The 14,067-nt window shown below is 46.3% G+C and overlaps 1 protein-coding gene across 1 annotated transcript; it reads left to right on the forward strand.

Moving 5' to 3' along the window:
* The first annotated feature begins 1,650 nt into the window (after positions 1-1,650).
* LOC128324538 (glutathione S-transferase Mu 5-like) lies at positions 1,651-14,067 on the forward strand. The gene is made up of 8 exons (XM_053249226.1): positions 1,651-1,807; positions 6,659-6,734; positions 9,246-9,310; positions 9,549-9,630; positions 9,723-9,823; positions 12,230-12,325; positions 12,414-12,524; positions 13,813-14,067. The coding sequence occupies exons 1-8, from the start codon at positions 1,772-1,774 to the stop codon at positions 13,906-13,908; spliced, it is 663 nt and encodes a 220-aa protein (XP_053105201.1). The 5' UTR covers positions 1,651-1,771; the 3' UTR covers positions 13,909-14,067.

Here is a 14,067-nt window from a genome sequence, read left to right on the forward strand (position 1 = left end):
TGCCAACAAACAAGACCAAAGACACTGGGAGCCACAAAAAGTTGGAAAGAATCTTGGATAGGGAGGATTCTGTAAGCCCCCCTCATTTAAAAATGCTTTGGTCCCATCCATAGCAGTAAAACTCCTCTACTGATCCTAAAGCTGCCACCATTCCAGGTTTGGCCTGGACTTTTAAAGAATCAGCAGCCATTTCTAAGGGACTACTGAAAGCAGTCCATGAGATTTTAATGGATGGATATTATGAGAAATACTGGAAAATGCTGGAGGGAGGGAATCTCAGGAAACGCTTCAGTCAGTTGGGAACTCTGAACCATGTACTTGATTTTCACTTGATACCACCAGTACCTCTGTGGTCACTAGCCAGGCTTAATTGAAGGGATCATGTGATGATTAAGTGATGCTCCAGCTGCTTTATCTGGAGTAAGTGCCAGTGCACACACACACACACACACACCCTTTCTGAGGAATCACATTTTCCCCTTTGGATTTTGTAAAGTGTTTGGCCCAAATGCAACTGAGGCCCAGGGCGCCAATACTTCTTAAATTGCATGGTGCTTTCCAAATTACACACTAAACGGGTAAAATTCTTCAACTTCGCAGGATCATATTGAAAATGATCCCCAGAATCTCTACGTAGGTGCTTTCCAGATTAGACCATGCAACGGAGTCACGCCGTATCTTGGAATTGTGCTTCCACTCCACAATTCCTGCATTGTGACACTGCAGTCCCTACACGGACAGCAGGGTGCGGTTCACATTTCCAATGCCTTGTTTCGAATTTAATTTCTGCGATATTATTATTATTTTATTATTATTATTATTTCAATTTCTATTTCAATTTCCCTTCCAAAAATGGCTCAGGGCAGTTTACACATAATAAATAAAATAAGATGAATCCCTATCCCCAAGGGGCTCACAATCTAATAGAGGTAGGATGTTGTATATCCAGCGAAAGTAAGTTGCTGTTTTTTCTGGTTGTTAGTTTCCGAGAGTGCTCCCCCTGCTGTCTATGTTTCGAATGCGACTTGCCTGAACGGAGGCTTTTTGCTGCTGTTGAGCAGCTAGTGTCTGAAACAGACTTGCAGTGTTGTAGCACTATATCGCAAAGATTACATCCACAATAAAGCATCGGAAATGTGAATGGCACCTTGCTGTCACCGCAGGGACTGTGGTGTCACAAGTCCACAGGAAGTATGGAAGCACACTTAGGAGATCCGTAGTGACACTGTGGTAGGGGTTAATCTGGAAAGTGGTGGAGCCCTATCCTCAGTCTCCTGTATCTAGTTAGTGGCTTCCAAAGTGTTCTCTTCTCTTGGTGTTTTAACAACTTAAGAGACATTTAATGTCACCACAAATGCATCTTGTTTAATTGCTTGATCGATTTTGATAAGAAAGAGAGAACGAAAGAGAATCAAAGTTCCACTTTGGTGCTTCTTGATCGTCCGAATCCAGTACTTCCCCAGTCCGATTGAAGTTTTATGATTCTAGAGATTCTAAGTGTCTTTCCAACTGGCCAAAAATGGAAACAGAAATATCTCCCCGTTGTGTCGTTTGCCGATGATCAGCCCTGCGTGTTAATAAATGCAACGCTGAAAGGCCCGTTCCTGCATTCTGCTTCCTCCTTGCAAAATCAGCACTGCGCCTTTAAGGACTGGAGAGAAACAGACGCCCCTCGGCTAGGCTTTATTTGTCCCTCGCTTCCTCCCAAGAGGCTAGTGGGCGTGAAGGAGAACGAGGTGGCGAGAGAAGAGACGGAGTGCAGGGCGACAACATGACGATGATTTTGGGCTACTGGGATATTAGAGGGGTGAGTCCGTCACGAAGGAGGAGTCTCTTGCCTCGCCGGACGCGGGCTTCTGCCTTCTCCGGGGTCCCAACTTGGGCTCGATCTGCTCTCTGGGCTTCGAGGGTGGAGTCGTGCCGAGAGGCGCCCGCAAGGCGGCCAATGGCCATGTGCAAAGTCCCCCTCTTGTCTCGGTCTCCGGCCGCGGGGAAGAGTGTAGCGCTCTGGCTTGCGTGGGCCTGGGGCGTGCGCGGGAGGGGCTTGCAAGGCGAGGGAGAAGTTCGCCAAAGCTCTTCCCTGGAGAGCTCGAGAGCGGGCGGCTCGGCTGGGATCCGAGATCGTCTCTGTCTCCGTGTGGGCTGCTCCTCGTGCTCGGAGCAGGGTCTGTCTCTACTCGCAGTCTTCAGCTTGCGGTGTTTGCGGAGGCCACTTCAACCTGTCCGGAGCGGTGCCCGCGAACTCTAGCGGGCCTCCTCCTGCTCCTCAGGTTCCCTTCGCGGCGCCGCTGGTGCACTGGGCTTCTATCTAGGAACAATAAGCCGTTATGTTCCCATGGTACTCCCTTCTCCAGCCAAGCGCCAGGCTCTAAGCTGCTGCGCTTGGAGCTGACTGTGCGCTGCAACCCCGCTGCTTTCCGGCTTGCAGTGGCTGCCAGCTCCGGCCTCCTGCTCGCTCTCCAGACTTGCACTTCTAGGTTGCAGCAGACCCATGAGCGGGAGTGAACTTCACTGAATGCAGTGGGACTCTGGTCCTCCAGAGCAGGGATTCTCAATGTTGGGTCCCCAGATGTTATTGGCCTTCAACTCCCATAATCCCCAACCCCAGAGGCCTTTGGTTGGGGATTATGGGAGTTGAAGTCCAATAACATCTGGGGACCCAACGTTGAGAATCCCTGCTCCAGAGTAATCATGCCCTGGACTGTGCGCGCATTTCCTCCTTTTGCAGTAATTCTGGCTGCTGCTTTGATGTAGGCGATGTCGTGCAAGTCACTGCACTTAACCGTTGTTTTTTTCATAGACTGGAATAACTGGAGGTAGATCACGGCTCCCTCTCTCTCTGTTCATATCCCTGGAATGGCGATTCTAATGGCTTTCAAATTTTAACTAGGGTTTATTTGGCTAAAGGTTGTGCAAGCTTGTGATTATCTCTCTCTCCCCCCGCCCCCATACTTACGTAGGATGATGGGAAAATGTACCTTTTTGGAGCATCTCAGTGGGCTCGCTGCCTTTTTCAAAGTCCTTACAAAGAGTGTGTGGATGAAAACTAGGGAGTGAATGTGAGCCTTCTTGTCTAGAAGGGGAGAGATGCTGTCTGTTGAGGGAAAAGTGGACTGCCTAACAGAGTTTCTGTAACCTAGTTCTTTGTGATAGCCCTAGGGCAAAGATCTGCTGTGGCTGATGGGAGTTGTAGACAAACAGCAACTGGGGGCTCAAGGTTGGGAATGTCTCCTTAACAGAACTTGGCATAACTTCTGCAAACTAAATAGCACCTTTGTTTTCAAAAAGGAGGTCCTAACTGTGGCTGTCTTGAGGATATGCACAGTGGAGACAGGTGTTTCAGGTGTGTGTTGATCTGTGTAAGCAAAACTGGAGGATGCATTCTGAAAAAGGAGGGCTTATCCTGATTTCTCAGATGTTTCCTTCCTGCCAGCTGAGTGAATTGCAGATGGAGTGTCCAGTTCTTGGTGCATTAGGCATCTGATTATGCTTTTCCTGGCCCATGGATGTGTGGTAATAGAAATTCAGTGGTGGGTGTGGGGGGCAGGGGTGTAGACTTCTCAGTTTCTGGGGAGGGGGATAGGGCATATGGGAGGAGAGATCTTGTAGTAGCAAGCATGAATTCTCTCCTTTTCTTAGAGAGTCAACCCTAATTTGCATTTGAATGGGAGACTGTTACATGTGAGCACAGTCAGATATTCCCCTTAGGGGATGGGGTCACTCTGAGCAGAACACCTGCATGCATAGAGCAGCACTAGCTTTTCTCCTTGTTATACTACTTCTAATCAGAGGATTATAGAATGAAAGGGCCCTGAGAGACAGCTGTGCCTCCTGAGAACTTGCTGAGTTGCTACAAAGGCAACACAGTCAGTGTTGTTCAAGTGACTGATGAACTTGAACATGATAACTTGCTGATGCTACCTGGCAGTCAAGTGGGGGGCATTGCCTCCCCCCCCCGGAAATCTGGAGTAGGGTGTGAGCCCTGGCACCCCGAAGAAGTTTACATGGGAGGTGACTCTCTGTGTGCCCTAAAGTTGGAGTAGAATGGAGAGGCAGTGTGTAGTGGGTTTTAGGAGGGAAAGCAGCATGGTGGTTCTTACAGTAGAGAAAAGGGGGAGTAACTTGGCCAGAAGCATTTGAAGTGATAGGGGAAATTACATGAGGGAAACCTAGTGAATATGTTGCAGTAACTTGGATAACGAAGAGCGACACCAAGCACACTAGCTGTGGGTATAAGAGGAAATAGTGGATTCTTTGAGAAGTTTGGGAAACTAACCTGAAAACAAACTTGCATAGCTTATAGTTATCAAGCTTTGTAAAATAACTCTAAATATCACTATTTTGTCTGTCCATAAGAACTTGTTAGCATTTGCTTTTGGCATGTTAACTTCTTGGTGGAAAAAAGCATATACTGCAATGAGTAACTGGCAGTATGATTCCATGAAGCCAGCATGTCTTTGCTTTGTTGTACATTGAAGTTTCAAAGCACTTTAAATGGGAACAAATTATATACAATATTTATTTAAGCGATAACTTAAAACATCAGAGATCAGTAAAATATCAGCAAATGACAATGGAGTGGTTTTTTAAAAAGAAATCCGCAATGGAGAATATGCAAATAAAAGACCTGAAAATTGCTAATAAAGGAAAGAAGAAATTGCGCATCCAGAGTACAAGTGAACAGTTTGTTGGTGATAGATTATTGACCAGATGCAGTACAACCTCTCCCAAACTTAACCAGTGGCTCAATAAATGAGTTGAGTTGGAGTCTATAGATTACACAGTGCACACCTCCTGTTTTTTGGTTAGCATCAGTTGTCACTCCATGAACCAAGTTCTCTTTACTATAATGACTAATCTCCTTTCCTCTGTCACTTCTTGGTGACCCAGGCATGGGGAATATAAGGCAGCTTGTTCTTCAGTTAATCTAGAGACTTGAACAAAAGTAGTCATCACAGTGGAGAGAACCTGTTGATATACCACTTTGTTGTTTTGACACTTATTACAAGAAGTACAGTAATGGTGGAAAAGATATTATGTATTGGATTTTTTAATTTTTTATTTTAAAAAGCAATTCTATCTATATATCTACTATTATATTAATTCTCCTGGGTATGCCTTGGAATGTGCGTCCCAGAGCCCAGCTGATTGGCTGGGCGGCAGACGTGCCTGATTGGCTGAGGCGCACCCAGGAGGATTGGTTGCCGTGGCGGCGGCCCAGCCATGGAGGCCAGAGGTTGCAGGCCCGACCGGGGAGGCAAGGCCCGGGGGTGGGGGGGGAGAAAGTGGCAGGGGGGCAGAAGTGGCAGTGGGGAGGAGAGGTGGCTGGGCCCGGAAGCAGAGACTGGGGTAGAAGGGTGGGGGGAGAAGTAACCGCCAGCCCCAAAGAGTGCACAGATGCTCTGTGCTGGGTCGGCTAGTTGTCCTTAACTTGGTAAGACTTTACTCAATTTAAAACGGAGAAGTAAAATAATCACTCGAGTAAACATTGGTGTATATTTGTCCTGGTTTAGAATGCCTCATTTATTGTATTGGGCCATGGAGTTCTTCACACAACAGGCTTTACTGTGGGTTTTCTGTGAGGCTTCACTGTTAACTCAAAGTTGTCCAACCCCTCCCCCCCAAAAAAACACACATAACCACAAAGCAAAAAGTGGATTTTTTTTTTAAACCCAGGACATAAATCGAGCTGCTCTCTAACACACAGTGAAAGATCTGAATTGTGTGTGAAGTGCTCCCCGATAGCTTGCAGGGACAATTAATCTGCCCGATATGTGAATGCACAACCTCCATTTTGGAGGAGATGCGAGCTAAAGAGGTTTAAAAGCATTGTGTGAAAAACTCCCTGGCTTATCATGCTGTTGGTTCTGTTTACTGAAGTTTCCATAACTGTTTAAGCACCAGACTTGACAACTCACCTGCATTCATGGGTATTAAACATTGTATGTTTGCAAATTGTTGTGAAACTTGCCTTCAGTTATCAAAGATGTGAAACTGCTTCTGTGAAGCAGTTCACAGGCATGAACTATGACAATCGGCAACAGCCACTGGAGAGATGCTGTGCTAGGGTTGGATAGGGCCAGTTGCTCTCCCCAGGGGTGTAACTATAATAGGGCAAGGGGAGACAGTTGTCTGGGGGCCCACTGCCTTGGCCCCCCCCCGAGGCAAGTCACATGACTGACTCCCCCAGCCGCGCACCCGCCCGGGCTTCCTTCACTTGTATTCATCCTCCAAAATTGATGTGAGTGTGAAGACCTGGAGTTACCAGAACAGCATGTCCTTCTCTAGTACCATTAAATGACATTTTACTATGCTTTTTGTTACCACTATTCAGCCTCATTTAAGATTTCTTTACTCTATGAGCTGAGCTTCAGTGAGGGGGGGGGGCATTTTAAATTCTTGTCTCTGGGCCCAATACAACCTTGCTACGTCCCTGGCTCTCCCCCTACTAAATAAAGAGAATCACTATTTTGAAAAGATGCCTCTTTGCTCAGTTAGCAAGGAGGATAAGAATAGGATAAGAACAGGGTTATAAGAAGAATGGAATGGCTTCAACTAAAACTGGTTCTCAACCTGTGGTCTTGTGCAGAAGACAGGTGTGAAACAATCCCAATGAGACTGGTTTCCTTTTTCGGTCTAACAATCCCTTTCTTCTCAGCTTGCTCACAGCATCCGATTACTACTGGAATATACAGGAACACCTTATGAAGAGAAGCTCTACAGCTGTGGTGAAGGTGGGCACTTCAATACATGCACAATTCTTCTTCTTTATGAACACAGGTTGCTTAAATGCTGCTAGGATGCCTCCAATCCATCAGCAATCTTGACACGTTCTAAAGAAGTGTAGGTCAATAAAGCATTTTCCCTGTGTTTTATTTTGCCCCATTTGGTTATAATGTCCAAAGTTTGCTCTAGGAATCCATATTGTGTACTGATGGCTCCTGCAGCTATGGGAAAGCTGCAGTAGGTGGGTTCTACACCTCCCTACAACAGAGATACATGCCACTTGGAAGCTAAGTGTTGGTGTTTGAAAGGGAATGTCCTGATGAGAGCAGGGAGAGAGCAGAATTCATAAATACTAAGAATCTCTGGTGGAATCTTTCCCATTTTTAGAAAGAAAAGCAAACTTGTAGCCAATATGGTGTAGAGCAGGGCTTCCCCACCTGTGGCCTTCCAGATGTGTATGATCTACAACTCCCGTCATCCCCAGCTACAACTAATTGGCGGGGGATGCTGGGGGTTGTAGTTCAGGAACATTTGGAGGCACTCTGGTGTAGAGTTAGCAGTGAGTGTAAGAGAAGGATGGGGGAAGCCAATTCTGTAGCCATCAAACTCCATGGTGACCTTTGGCCAATGGCTCCTACCTCCTGTGGTTGCAGTGGGTGAGGGGTCAGCCTGAGCTCCTGGAAAGAGAAGTGGGGTTAAAATATATCACAGAAGGTTGTGAAGAGAAGAGCGGGGGCAGTATTTTCTTAGTGTCTCATAAACAAGGTGAGGCATGCAGTCCTTTCTGAGGGTGATGCAGGGAGCCAGCCCCTGAAGTGGGACTGGGCTTTGGAGAGTGCAGTGTAACTGGTGGATCCCTGTGGCTGTGGGCCAGTGGGAGAGAAGCTGGGACTTTCTGTCATGGCACTGGGCTTGTCTTGGCACAGAGAGGACAAGGCATCCCAGGTGCCTCTGCTGCCCAGTGCCAGTAGAGTTACCTGGAATGCCTTTCCAACGCTGTGCCAGAACAAGCCACTCTGGAGAAGAAGGCTGGGGTCGGCCATCTGGGTGCTGGGCTGCAGAGGTACTCCAGGCACCTTAACTGGACCAAATCAAGCCTCTGCACCCCTCGTACATCTCCAGGCTTGGAACTGGAGAAGGGGACAGGCAGGGGCTTGTTTCGGCACCGCAACAGCATGGGGCTTCAGAGATCCTTGAAAACCCAGTGCGAACCCACCAGCCTTTCTTTCCAGCTCCAGACCCGTAGCTATGGGAGTGGCGCAGGGGGTTGTCTCTGATCTTATGTGTAGTGCAGTGGAAGGTCAAGGCCCGACAGTGCTATCCTATGCATATCTCCTTGGACGTCCCTTCTCTCTGGCAAGTACCCAGAAAGAGGCAGGGTCTTGGCTGGCAGAAACTTCAGGCTTTGCTGCAGGGTCAGCCAAGGAAGTGGCTTCAAGCTGGATGCTGGGAGGAACTTCCTAACTCTAGGAACTGTTTAACAGTGGAACCATAGCGGCTTTGCAAGACAATGAGTGCTTTGTTAGATGAGGGCTTCAAAAAGGACCTCTTGCAAAAGTGCAACAAGGTTGCTTTGCACAGTGTGGGAAGGAACAACTAGCACACTGTTTGTTACAAGTTGCCCCAGTTCATTTTAAAGGTTCTTGACATGCCAGGAAGAATCAGGAGGGGGCTAGAGAGTCCTGGTGCTTCTCTTTAATTCACTCTTGTAGAACACCACGGGAGTGCAGAGTCCCCAGTGGTAACTAAAGTATGAACTGCATGCTGGCAGAGGCTGTCGGTAGTTGTCATAACCTGTGATAGCCACATTCCTTGTGGCCTTTGGATTCTGTGGAGTAGGGTAACATCTCTCCAACAGTAAAACACTAGAGTCTGAGAAAGCAAGATGGCGGTGTAGCAGAAACACTGTCTTGAAGGACAGCATCTAAAAATCTGCTAAAGACTATTGTCCAGAAAAGCCCCAAATGGAGGGGACAATGGAGAGAGCACAATGGAGGCTTTGTCCATAATTGTCACAGTTCTGATTTTGCCTGTCTAATGCTTCTTCATATGTATTCATCTTGCCAAGCAATCTTTTGAAAGCTGTGGAATGCCCCTGGAGTGTTAGATACAAAATAGGGCTACTTAACATCTCCAAATACCCTAGGGATGTGCCTCTGAATGCAATGTGCCGAGGTGACACTGTAATAGGAAAATAATTACTTTGCTGCTTAACAAGGTCGAGAAAGCTCACATAAACCTGTGGCATTGGTTTCAATGGTGCTCATTGTAACTCAACAGCAGGGTCAAGATTTCATTCACAGCTTGGCTGCAAACATCTCTCCCTGTATTTGTCAAAGTCTGACCAGGCTTACTCAGTTGTGCATCTCACTGAATTCATTGGGCCTTAGGAATGCAGTATTGTCTAGAAAAAAGGCATGGGGATTTGGACACACATGATTGCCAGGGTGACAAGAGAGCTAATTTTGGTCGAGCCTATATTTTGTGCATGAAACTAAACTTCTGTTCTTCTTTTCAAGCTCCTGACTATGATAAGAGCCAATGGATCAGTGAAAAGGAGAAGTTGGGACTGGATTTCCCTAATGTATGTAACAGTCTTTCTCCAGAGTATGGTGGGTGGGGAGAATAATGTATTTAGGTGGCTCATGTGTATTGGGAATGTGGCCAAACATGCTCCTCTTGGAAGTATTCATTTGTGGGATATGGGGTGAGACGTAATGGCTGAGGAGCAGTTCTGTGGGTAATGACTAGGACAATTGGAATAACATGAAGTTGCAAGACAGACTTGGCCTTAAGTGGCTGGCATCTTGTGTCCTTTTCAGCTTCCTTACCTAATTGATGGCAAGACCAAGTTTACACAGAGCAATGCCATTCTCCGGTACATTGCACGCAAGCACAAGATGTGTGAGTATTCCTGAGCTCTTCTAGGCCTGGGTTGGCTGTCTGGTTGTTGAGTTACTTCTATGTGCCCAGGATTTCTCATGCATTGGTTTCAGGTGGAGAGACTGAGGAGGAGATTATCAGAGTGGATATGCTAGAGAATCAGGTGATGGACTTCCGCATGAGTCTTGTGATGGTCTGCTACAATCCTGACTTTGTGAGTTCGTCTTCCTCCTCCTCGAAGATCCATGAAATTGCCTTATTCCCACCTTCTGTCAGCTTGGCCTAGTGGAGGTTTGGGGTTGAGATATCCAGAGGTCACAAAATGACAGCAACTCTTCACTTGTATCATGCCCTTCCTCCAACTTAGGTTGGTGCACGTGGTGGTCTTTCCCCTTAGTCTCACAACAACCCTGTGAGATAGCATGACTGGTCCAAGGCCACTCAGTGAGCTTCCTGGCCATGTGGGATTTGAATCAGACTCCCCAGTCCTAGTCAGGCACTCTAACTACTACACCACACTCTGTAAGGAGCCTTAGTGTATACTCTTGAATCAAGCCTACTGGGTAAACATGTGGATGACATTCAGTGCTTGATTGTTGTTGACCTGATTGGATCAAGATTCTTGGAGTACTCAGGTGTTCCTGTACAGGTGAAACTTGAAAAATTAGAATATCGTGCAAAAGTTCATTAATTTCAGTAATGCAAATTAAAAGGTGAAACTGATATATGAGATAGAGGCATTACATGCAAAGCGAGAAGTCAAGCCTTAATTTGTTATAATTGTGATGATCATGGCGTACAGCTCATGAGAACCCCAAATCCACAATCCCAGAAAATTAGAATATTACCTGAAACCAATAAAACAAGGATTGTAAATAGAACAATATCGGACCTCTGAAAAGTATAAGCATGCATATGTATTCAGTACTTGGTTTGGGCCCCTTTTGCAGCAATTACTGCCTCAGTGTGGCGTGGCATGGATGCTATCAGCCTGTGGCACTGCTGAGGTGTTATGGAAGACCAGGATGCTTCAATAGCGGCCTTCAGCTCTTCTGCAATGTTTGGTCTCATGTCTCTCATCCTTCTCTTGGCAATGCCCCGTAGATTCTCATGGGGTTCAGGTCAGGCGAGTTTGCTGGCCAATCAAGCACAGTAATCCCATGGTCATTGAACCAGGTTTTGGTACTTTTGGCAGTGTGGGCAGGTGCCAAGTCCTGCTGGAAAATGAAGTCAGCATCCCCATACAGCTCGTCTGCAGAAGGAAGCATGAAGTGCTCCAAAATCTCCTGATAGACGGCTGCGTTGACCCTGGACTTAATGAAGCACAGTGGACCAACACCAGCAGATGACATGGCTCCCCAAATCAACACAGACTGTGGAAACTTCACACTGGACTTCAAGCATCTTGCATTGTGTGCCTCTCCATTCTTCCTCCAGACTCTGGGTCCTTGGTTTCCAAATGAGATGCAAAAGTTGCTCTCATCAGAAAAGAGGACTTTGGACCACTGAGCAACAGACCAGTTCTTTTTTTTCTTGAGCCCAGGTAAGACGCTTCTGACGTTGTTTGTTGTTCAGGAGCGGCTTGACAAGAGGAATACGACATTTGAAGCCCATGTCCAGGATCCGTCTGTGTGTGGTGGCTCTTGATGCACTAACTCCAGCCTCAGTCCACTCCTTGTGAAAGTCCCCAACACTTTTGAATGGCCTTTTCCTGACAGTCCTCCCCAGGCTGCGGTCATCCCTGCTGCTTGTGCACCTTTTTCTTCCACACTTTCCCCTTCCACATAACTTTCTATTAATGTGCTTTGATACAGCACTTTGGGAACATCCAACTTCTTTTGCAATTACCTTTTGAGGCTTTCCCTCCTCATGGAGGGTGTCAATGATGGTTTTCTGCACAACTGTCAAGTCAGCAGTCTTTCCCATGATTGTGATTCCTAATGAACCAGACTGAGAGACCATTTAAAGGCTCAGGAACGCTTTGCAGGTGTTATGGATTGATTAGCTGATTGGAGTGGGACACCTGGAGCCTAGACTGTTGAACCTTTTCACAATATTCTAATTTTCTGGGATTGTGGATTTGGGGTTCTCATGAGCTGTACGCCATGATCATCACAATTATAACAAATTAAGGCTTGACTTATCTCACTTTGCATGTAATGTGTCTGTCTCATATATCAGTTTCACCTTTTAATTTGCATTACTGAAATTAATGAACTTTTGCACGATATTCTAATTTTTCGAGTTTCACCTGTATGTCATCAACTTCTTGTTTTGCTTCCTGAAATGCCCCGGTATGCACAAATGAGTGTGTTGTATGTGTATATATGGAGCTACCCATGGGAGATCATTTGCTGCATGTTACTATAGTGGTGAAAAGTTTAAATCAGGATTCTTTTGTGACACAAGGCTGTCCTAGGTCAGGCCTAGCAACTGCTTGTCTGTGTCAGTCTTGAGGGAAGCTATTTGGTACATCTGCTATATTAGCACTGCCTTGGGGCATGATGATGTTTTGGCAGTTGCAGCGTAATGTGTGTCTGCTGTTGTACTGACAGCACTGAACTCCATTGTGCTGGTGAACTCTAGCCGTGATTACAACAGACTCTTCTCTCTTTTTCAGGAGAAACTAAAGCCGGGGTACCTGGAGCAGCTACCAGCAAAGCTGAAGCAGTTCTCCCAGTTCTTAGGGGAGAGAAAGTGGTTTGTTGGGGACAAGGTACAAGCATAGTTGCATATTTGGGTGGGTAGGGGCAGCCCTCATCTTGGTAGTCTCATTGTTCAGGGGTTTCCCCCCCTCTTTCCAGATCACATTTGTAGACTTCCTCATGTATGATGTCCTCGACCAAAACCGCATGTTTGAACCGAAGTGTCTCGATCAGTTCAAGAATCTCCAGGATTTCCTTGCCCGCTTTGAGGTTTGTAGTAGTCTGGGGATGTGCTGACTTGCAGCTCCTTGTGTAAAGACCTTTTGACTTGGCTCATTAATTTCTGGCAAGAAGCCACATAACCGACTCCAAGGTTCCAAACTGGCTAAACCAGCCAGATAAGAATACATGAGAAGCATGATCTCTTTGAAGTGTCCAAAATGCTGATGTTGGCTTTGCTTTAAGGTCATTGGGTCACTGTTCTCTCTACTACAAAGTGCTTGCTGGCAGGGCAGGGATTTACTAGTTATACTGCCAGTTGTAAAACCTTGGCTGGTATATGTGGATGCCTATGTTCTTGGCCCCTGCCCCTCTAAAACTGCTGGCCCTTACTTCTCCCCATGCTGCTTTACAGATATGGCAGGTGGCCTTTTCTATAGGAAATAAGAGGGCATTCTGTAGAGTCTTCTCTTTTCTGCACTGGGTGGGTCAGCCTTGGCCAGGTTGCTTGGAGGACATTATTTTGTGTGTGACATGGCTGGGAACAGACCTGCCCAATAGGTAGAGAATGACTGTTGCTGCCTTGGCTCTTAAAAGGATATGCTCACATCTTTATTAAACAACATTTTACTCTGTGAAATTGTGTTAAACAGTTTCAAGTTTAATTTAAAGCCTGAGAAAATTTGTCTTAAGTGTCTTTCTAAAAGCAATTGGAGATGGAGAAGCTCTTATTTTAACAAGGAGTGCATTCCAAAGCCTTGGGGCAGCTACAGAGAAGGCCCAGCCATGTCAGCTGCTGAACCTCTAAGGATATCTATAGAGGTAGTGAAAGCAGAGGATAGGACAAGCAGCAAACAAAACATAACTTCTGGTCTACCATCAATGAGAGATTGAACAAAGGAACAACTTGAAATGGAAACCATAGGCCATAACTTGGCATTGGCAAAAAATCAGCAACTCTAATTGGAGAGGAGAGCTGGTCTTGTGGTAGCAAGCATGACTTGTCCCCTTAACTAAGCAGGGTCTGCCCTGGTTGCCTATGAAAGGGAGACTAGAAGTGTGAGCACTGTAAGATATTCCCCTTAGAGCATGGAGTCTCTCTGGGAAGAGCAGAAGGTTTCAGGTTCCCTACCTGGCATCTCCAAGATAGGGTTGAGAGAGATTCCTGCCTGTAACCTTGGAGAAGCCACTGCCAGTCTGTAAAGACAGTACTGAGCTAGATAGACCAATGGTCTGACTCGGCATATGGCAGGTTTCTAGGTTCCTAAGAATCTGGTTAGAATGGTTGTAACCATTTTCACAGAGCTCCCTCTGTATACCTCCTTCTCTGTGTCCTCAGGCTCTGGAGAAGATTGCTGCCTACATGCGCTCTAGCCGCTTTATGAAGACTCCCATCAATAACAAGATGGCCAAATGGAACAACAAGAAAGAATAGAGGAAGGATAAAAAAAGCCTTGTTGGTGGCTGCCTTAGCTGGAATTGGATGGGTAGATTAAAGACTATTTTCTAGTCTCTGTTCTTTCTGTAGAATGATTATTAAGGTTTCTGTATCTTGCTTGAAGGCTTCAGTAGCCAATAAAGAATCTTGGAATCA

Source organism: Hemicordylus capensis, chromosome 4 (genome assembly GCF_027244095.1).
Source record: "Hemicordylus capensis ecotype Gifberg chromosome 4, rHemCap1.1.pri, whole genome shotgun sequence".
Taxonomy (NCBI): Eukaryota; Metazoa; Chordata; class Lepidosauria; order Squamata; family Cordylidae; genus Hemicordylus; species Hemicordylus capensis.

Excerpts from the sequence above, each read along its gene's own strand:
- LOC128324538 (XM_053249226.1), top strand. The coding sequence starts at position 1,772 with ATGACGATGATTTTGGGCTACTGGGATATTAGAGGG. Across the intron at positions 6,735-9,245 it reads GCTCTACAGCTGTGGTGAAG|CTCCTGACTATGATAAGAGC; the intron begins GTGGGCACTTCA and ends CTTCTTTTCAAG. Across the intron at positions 9,824-12,229 it reads TCTGCTACAATCCTGACTTT|GAGAAACTAAAGCCGGGGTA; the intron begins GTGAGTTCGTCT and ends TCTCTTTTTCAG.